The sequence below is a fragment of the Teleopsis dalmanni genome, chromosome 1 (assembly GCF_002237135.1).
Source record: "Teleopsis dalmanni isolate 2A chromosome 1, ASM223713v2, whole genome shotgun sequence".
Lineage (NCBI taxonomy): Eukaryota > Metazoa > Arthropoda > Insecta > Diptera > Diopsidae > Teleopsis > Teleopsis dalmanni.
In genome coordinates, this window is record NC_051846.1 from 209,396,471 (window position 1) to 209,404,496 (window position 8,026).

Sequence of the window (8,026 nt, forward strand, 5' to 3'; positions counted from 1 at the left end):
ATTATCACTTAAAACAATAATTTATTTGATTAATAAGTATTTTAGTTGACTCTACAATTGCTTTGGCTGCTTAAAAAATTTAAACTTTATTATTTTAGTCAACTTTAAAAGATGTTGAAGAGCACATTCCCTATGCCGAAGTTGGAGAAAATTGTCTGGATCTGCTCTCTGCCGAAGTAGTAGGCTTATCATTGATATCGAAGTTTAACGATGTTCAATTACCCAAAGTTTCGGAACTGAAATGGTTAGTTTCAGATCAGGACACTCCCCAGAAACTTTTGCCTTTACCTAGTCAAAAAACTCCTATGACACAAGAAGAAAGCTTAGTTCGCTCAAGAACGCGTGGAAATAAATTTTGGGCCCCTCCAAGACCACAGATTATATTTACTGACCAACCACAACCAAAGTAAGTTTACTAAATGTTTGTTGAATTCTTTTAATTAAAAAAAAAAATTTCAAATACTTCTGCAGTAGAAAACAACAGATAAAGATACAAAATAATCTATGTGCTGGATGTGGAATGCATGTCGCGCAATCTTACATTCATAGCTTTCGATATTGCTCTTATTTTGGTAAATATCATTGCACTGGATGTCATCGCAATCAAATTTCTACCATTCCTGCGAAAATACTTCAACTGTAAGTAAAAGCAAAAATTATATTGCACTCTTCAGTTTTTAATCTACTTACCAATTTGTATTCTTTTTAAGGTGGGACTTTAAGTGCTATCCAGTAAGCGTCTTCGCATATCGTTTGTTAGAGCAAATGTATTCGTATCCTTTATTTTATGTGCCTGATATTAATCCTGCGTTATATATACAAAATAAAATACTGCGGAACGCGCGTAAAAAACGTTTTCAACTTGGCTTTGTTAAAGACTTCATACGAGCATGTCGTTTTGCTGTTGAGTGAGTGGCATATTATTTATTGAATTAATTCATTTTACATAGATTATGCTTAAAGGGAAAACAAATATTTTGATGCTATACCAAATCATATTGCAAGTGAACTAGACGTGTGGTCAATGGCCGATTTTATTGATGTAGAAAATAAAAGTATGAAACGTTCCATTGATGAGCTGATATCCAATTGCGAAGCGCATATTTTCAATTGTGTGGTATGTAGAAAATATGAAATAAAAAAAAAAATCATTATTTTAATAAATACGGAATTACAGCTCTGCATTGGTAGAGGTTTCATTTGTGAATATTGCGATAAAAGTGAAGTCATATACCCTTGGCAAAAGAATACATTTCGTTGTGATCGGTGTGGTTCATGTTTTCATTTACAATGTTGGAAAGGAATGGTAGAACAGTGTTGTAAATGCCATAGAATGAATAAGCGGAGGAATGAAAATACATAAAATTCAACAAATGTTTTTGATTAAAAAGCACAATCCATATGGCTAGTTACCTGAACCAATTAATTTTGTTAGCAACAGTGTTTGATATTTTATTGAAAAATTTGTAGAAATTTGTTATTATTTATTTAGAATTCACAAATATTGCTGTTATTACTTTCTTTGTTTTATGATTGTAACGTAATATTTTAGACAACGATTGTTTTTTGTTTTTAATCTTATGAATGTAAAAAAATGTTTAAAACGTAAAACAATATTTTATCCTCTGCTTTCTAAAGCTTTAGGTTTTGGGATTAATGTATTGAATTAGCGTAAAACGTATATGAAGTATTTAAATGTAACGACAAAAAATATATATGTAAATAACAGATGTATTATTAAGTTTATACAGTTAGATAATAAATAAACACAAGTTCTATTTTAATATATAAACAAACTGTTAATGTGCTACGAATTTAATATTGTGTATAATATATATATAAATATAACCCTATAAAATATTTTTTTTCGTTATTGTGTAGAATAATCTACTTAGATTGTTGTCTATTTACTCATCAGTAAATCGACGTGTGCTTGTATGATATTTTACACATTTTTCTATATTATGAAAATTATACTTCTATGAAAATTCTGGGGACATTTAAAAAATTGTTTTAATGAAGATTGCAATAGTAGATGCATAAGTTCATGAATCGGCAGAGTCTATGCTCCACAACCATTGTTGTTGTTGTTGTAACCCGCCGGGACCTACACAACCATTCGTTTACAATAACCAAATATCGCTTACGATAATATAATAAATATTATTATTCCAGCAAGCGTAATGACCTCCACTTAACGTAGATAATAATTTCACCGTACAAATACAGCTTTTATGACTTGCTGTCAGAAGCCTAGTGAAAGCATAAACAAAAACCTTATGTTTACAATTTTGCATTGGGCATTCCAAAAACAACAACAAATGTTGTTAGTAAACATAAGGAAAGCAAAATTGGAATCAGCTGATTTTGACAGCTCGAACACATGTTTTATAAAAAATAAATTTGCACTACAACAAAAATTAATTTATTGAATTTATTTTTTTAAAATGACTGTGGAAACTGAAAAACAATTAAATTACAAAAATAAAGTAATACTAGCTCCAATGGTGCGGTTTGGTACATTACCAATGCGTTTACTGGCACTAGAGTTTGGCGCCGAAATAGTTTACACAGAGGAATTAATAGATTTAAAATTAATTAAGAGCAAGAGAAGATTTAATTGTAAGTAAAAATTCTATATTTAATTTGTCATATCTTTTAGTATTCATATTTATTCCAATAGCTGCACTGGATACCATAGATTTCGTTGATCCATCTGATGGCACCATTGTGTTTCGCACATGTGAGAAAGAGCGGAGCAAAGTAGTTTTGCAACTCGGCACCAGTAATGCGCAACGGGCCTTAGCAGTGGGAAAGCTGGTAAATATTTGTTGAAAAAAAGTGAATTTATTAGTCAACGTTAGTTAATAATATATATTCCAGTTTCAAGAAATAAATGAACAGCAAATAAAAAATCAAATTTGCAATTTAAATGAAAAAAAAAACGATACCAAAATGTCTCAATATAAACTGTCAAGTGATCCTTGCGATTTAAGCAAGGGTCTGATTTGTTGCTTGATTAAGTGTTTCGGAAATATTCATAAAATTTTCAATTCGGGTACATATTAAAAGTTGTCTCATTTATTTATATACTTAAATATAAATCGTTTATTTTTAATAATAATAATACCATTACTTGTGAAAATCATGGATATTGTGAGAAATATCCATAACTATCGTTTAGTACCAACAATAGTCATCTAAGTTACAGAACTCGGTTTCACTTAGACCTATATTTAAATAAATTATCAACTTATATTGTTACTGATTACTACCTGATTGTACTATCTGGAATGGTCAGAAAGCATTATGAAGTAATACAAAGAGTAACAGCGTTAACAAGTGGTAGCATTAATAATATTGAATTGCCTAAATCAGGGCTGTCCAAAGTACGGCCCAAAGTATATGTTTTTAATCTACTACAATTATGCAAATTTTCTTTAGAGGTACTGGTAAAACTACATTATTTTATTTTTATGATAAACCAAATAAATGAATTTAAATTAATGAAACTAAATTTAACATTATAGCCGTATTTATAATGTTATAATGTATTTGTAATAACAACCATGAATGTCCTCCAATCTGTACATTATTTTGTATTAACCCACGATCACATCTGGTCTGGACAGACCTGACCTAAATGAACATTTATTTGCAAATTTTAGTTTAGATAGATTTAAATGATTATTTTTTGTCACTTAATGAACAAATTTAACCACAATTGGCACGCAGAGCCATTGTAACCATAATAAATACAGCCGGTTTCAAAACACCATCGTGTTTTTTTAATTCAATTTGCTTATATACAAACATAAATTTTACTTCCCACATAATATCTTTATTTTCGACAAAATTATTCAATATCCTTAAAGATCCAAAATGATGTAGCTGGCATTGATATTAATATGGGTTGTCCGAAGGAATTTTCAATAAAAGGCGGCATGGGAGTGGCATTACTTGCAGCACCTGAGAAAGCTGCCAATATATTACGTACACTCTGTGAAAACTTAAATATTCCTGTCACATGTAAGATAAGGTAAACAGTCATGCACAGGACTAAATCGTGTGAATAAGAATGTAAACTTCTTTTTTTTAGAATTCTTCCAAATTTAGAGGATACTATAAAACTGGTGCAAAGATTTGCTGCTACTGGCATTGCAGCAATTGCTATACACGCTAGAACACGTGATGAACGGCCACAACATGAACCGCATCCGGGTATAATTATACTTATACAGATAAATAATTAATAAATAAAAAATTTTATATCTATATTAGATTTTATAAGGGAAATCGCTAAATCTGTGAATATACCTGTAATTGCAAATGGTGGATCTAGAGACATTCAAAAATATGCCGATATATTCAAATTTAAAGAGCTTTGTGGTGCTAATAGCGTTATGATAGCACGAGCGGCACAGTTAAATATTTCCATATTCAGAAAAGAAGGTAACTTAGTGCTTTTGCAATTTTGGGCCAATGCAAAATCGTAATGCTTTGTTATATTTATAGGTCTGCTACCAATCGATGATGTAATTTATAGGTACTTAAAACTAAGTGTTGATTACGATAATGCAGCGCACAATAGCAAATACTGTGTACAAAATATATTAAAAGAACTACAAGAAACTCCACGTGGTAAAAAATTCCTCCAATGCCAAACTCTGCAGCAAATATGGTGAGTTGAGCTTAAACGATTCCCAATGTAGAGTATCTATATTTAATTCTCCACAAATAGTGAAATATGGAATCTTGGTGAATATTGCTATACAAAGCAATTAGAGTTTAAAGAGAAAGGAAATTTCGGAAGACGTGAAGTAGCTCCCGGGCATATACCCGATGCTGAAGGACCAGACTTAAAACGTCAAAAATTGGAAGTACCCGAATTGCCAAGAGATGTCATTGAGTGCAATATAGCATTCCTTCGTTCAAACTACACAGCTGGTATGCGTCTCGAACTAATAAATTTATAAAGTTTTTACAATGTCATTATTACAGATACGCAACTACCAAAAACAATGCTATATACTTTCTCTTGTCAACAACAGAAACAGAAACCCATTTATGAGACACAAGGTATCAATAAATTGTTCCGTACAATTTGTGCTTATGACGGAAAAAAATACACCAGCAGCTTTTGGGAAAAGAACAAAAAGCAAGCAGAACAAGGTGCAGCTTTGGTGTGCCTATTAAATATTGGTGTAGTAAGTGAAGACAGCTTAATAAGGAATGGCAGCATATTAAGATGATATACGTAAGGAAAAGTTCATATTTATTAAACTCTTAATAAGAAGTTAAGTTTATTACCTTTTTGCCGCGGTTTCTCACAAAAGCGTTAGGTAAATCTAACTTCAAATAGAATAATTAACAGCAGTAAATTACATTTTATTATATGGATTAAAATTATAAATAAATTTTTTTAGAAAAATTTTTTACTATGAACAATCTAATCGTTATTTCAAGTTAGATTTGTAAAAACTAAATATATTCAATATATAAAGTTCCATGTTTTTATTAAAATTTTAAAATTTGGTCATTATACGACCAATTGAGTAGTTTGCCTGCTTTATTTACAACATTCGTTTGAAAATGTCTTTTAAAAGAGTTTAAATGAGCAATTTATTCACAAATAAATATGCTACTATATGCAGTTAATAAATTATTTTTCACTTTGTTTTGCACTTGTCATAGCGCTTTGCATTTGTTGTCAATTTTCCCGCGGAACTTGTGGTGCGGCCCGGTGTATATGAGATGTTGCAGGAGGTGGCATGATATCGGCATCGTCTCGGTTACCATAGGAAGCAATAAAGTTCAATAATATGTCCTTTGTTACAGGTGTCCGTATACTTTCGATTACAGCTAAAACAAGAAGAATAAAAATGAAAATACTTAAATAATTTAACAAATATTATTACTGTTTGCACAGTGCCTGTATAATGTCATATCTAATAATTATGTACAATTAAAAGATTAATTATACACCCTGTAAAGGTTGTTTAGTTTCTAAGATTTCTATAAAAGAATATTTACCACATGCAGTTTTGTAGCTGTTCGGTAACGTTTTATCCGTACGTTCGCGCATAAATTCCCACTGCCCGATACTATTAGCAGTGCATTCAATTATTTTGTTATCCAAATCCTTCATGACTTTAGTAACGTTCATCTTGCCGAACGGATGATCTTGCCCACCAACAAAGAGTAAGCCCACTTTTCTTGGTAAAATACTGTTATAAAATCACAGAAAATAAATTTAAATATATTTTATACTTTGCTGTTTTTCATATTTTCACAGAACTTACCCAGTACCACTTTCCATGGTAATTTTTAAACGAAAATCAACAGAATTCATATCAGATGGCTTCCATTTAAGTACGTTAGGACAAACTCCGGCATTGTATGGCTGTTATTAGACATATATAAAATATGGAATTGTTATAATATTACTACTTACATCTCTTGATGGTTGGAATATTAAGCCATCTGGTTCATGACTTAGTAATTTTGCAAATTTCTCGCCAAGGAGAGCACCAGCTTGGTTGATGTCCCAAAAATCCTTATTTCTCACACTAAATGGTTCTTCTGTTCTATTTATTACGCCCCTACATATGGCTTCATACCGTGGATCTAACAGAGAAGATTTATTTTTTGTTGTTAATTTCTAAAAAAAGAACCTTACCAATTATTTTTTTCTTAATACAACGTAATCTATCTGGATAAAATGGTTGCCTGCCTATTTCTTCGTTTCCGAGTTTGATAATGTCATAAATTAAAAAACGTGGTATATTTTGTCCTTGATGTTTGTCGATAACCATCTCCTATTTATAATTAACAATTTTATTTATTTTAATTTTGTTTTTATTAAAATTAAGTTATTCAGTACATACACCATCAAGCAGCGTATTTTCTAGATGTTCTAGTAAATTACCAGCTTTCAAAAATGTTAAATTGTGCACTTGAAAGCACGAATTATTTCGGTCAAAAAAGTATATTTCATCACGTTTATTGATGAGCATCATATACCTTGAATGGATAAGAAACATTTTTGAAATAAATATTTTAAAATGGTAAAATGGTAATTAATTGGCTACCTTGTGCCATCAGCCTTCCATGACACACGATATGGTTGTTCATGTATGAACTTTAGATTTGTTCGGTCCATCGATACGGGTTGTGCACCAGGAAAACCGCTTTTATTCCATCCACACATTGCCTGCACTTTTAGCTGTAAATCACCCAAAAGTGGTTGTTCAGAAACTACAGAAATACCTGGCACACCCGCCATAAATGTAGGATTTTTAATGATTAATTCGCGTCTACGTTTTTTATGTGGTTTGTTGCCTCTTTCTGGTTTAGGTTCCGTGTCATTACCTAAACTACTGGTGTCATCATCACTCAATGTACCATTGCTATTTTCTTGTTGAGATGTTGACTCTTCATCATTTAATTTATGTTTGCGCCCGCTACTCGATGTACCACTTGGAGTATCATCATAATCAACTTCATTGCACCAATCGGGTAGTTCCGGTGCTTCAGTTGCTTCTTCTGCCTCCTCATAACGAGAGAACAATTCATTTATATAATCTTGTTTATATATTCCAGGTGGACGTGCTACCGCAAACATAGACAATGCAGCTTCAACTGAACAATCTAAACGCTCCACTAAATACGAAATTATTAGAAAACCTGTGCGATTAAAGCCGTGCGTGCAGTGCACTCCAATCAAATCGAAAGGTCTTTCATTTATAAAATTATCAACAATTTCTATAAACGAACGTGTTTGCTCAATTGATGGCGTCTCACCGTGTCCTCTGCATTGCAGTTTAATATATTGTGCTCCATTTTGTTCAACAATTTCGCGATTATAAAAACGTTTTGTATTTGTTAGATCAATCCATAAACCCAATTTCAGCTGAAAGAGTCAATTTCAATAATGAAAACTAATGACTGAATGACAATATTTGTCAACCCACCTTAAGCGAATTGCAATATCCGAAAATCATATCAGGTGGAAACACACACTCCA

The 8,026-nt window shown here is 31.5% G+C and overlaps 3 protein-coding genes across 3 annotated transcripts in view; 2 read left to right on the forward strand and 1 right to left on the reverse strand.

Annotated features, from left to right (window-relative positions):
• The window catches only part of LOC119667180 (run domain Beclin-1-interacting and cysteine-rich domain-containing protein-like), a 6,323-nt gene extending 4,933 nt beyond the window's left edge, over positions 1 to 1,390 (forward strand). The window contains exons 2-6 of the mRNA XM_038076467.1: positions 99 to 406; positions 472 to 639; positions 711 to 908; positions 964 to 1,117; positions 1,178 to 1,390. Of these exons, the coding sequence (XP_037932395.1) occupies positions 99 to 406; positions 472 to 639; positions 711 to 908; positions 964 to 1,117; positions 1,178 to 1,363 (1,014 nt within the window). The 3' untranslated portion in view covers positions 1,364 to 1,390. The remainder of the gene's footprint in view (positions 1 to 98; positions 407 to 471; positions 640 to 710; positions 909 to 963; positions 1,118 to 1,177) is intronic.
• Positions 1,391 to 2,399: 1,009 nt separating this feature from the next.
• LOC119671652 (tRNA-dihydrouridine(20) synthase [NAD(P)+]-like) lies at positions 2,400 to 5,395 on the forward strand. The gene is made up of 8 exons (XM_038082387.1): positions 2,400 to 2,622; positions 2,684 to 2,820; positions 3,876 to 4,039; positions 4,100 to 4,221; positions 4,282 to 4,452; positions 4,516 to 4,681; positions 4,742 to 4,947; positions 5,002 to 5,395. The coding sequence occupies exons 1-8, from the start codon at positions 2,448 to 2,450 to the stop codon at positions 5,250 to 5,252; spliced, it is 1,392 nt and encodes a 463-aa protein (XP_037938315.1). The 5' UTR covers positions 2,400 to 2,447; the 3' UTR covers positions 5,253 to 5,395.
• Positions 5,396 to 5,490: 95 nt separating this feature from the next.
• LOC119671651 (mRNA-capping enzyme-like) lies at positions 5,491 to 8,020 on the reverse strand. Its single transcript, XM_038082386.1, has 8 exons — positions 7,974 to 8,020; positions 7,092 to 7,912; positions 6,888 to 7,023; positions 6,680 to 6,818; positions 6,455 to 6,627; positions 6,303 to 6,403; positions 6,034 to 6,227; positions 5,491 to 5,862 (listed from the first exon to the last, which is right to left on the reverse strand). The coding sequence occupies exons 1-8, from the start codon at positions 8,001 to 8,003 to the stop codon at positions 5,711 to 5,713; spliced, it is 1,746 nt and encodes a 581-aa protein (XP_037938314.1). The 5' UTR covers positions 8,004 to 8,020; the 3' UTR covers positions 5,491 to 5,710.
• Positions 8,021 to 8,026: the final 6 nt, after the last annotated feature.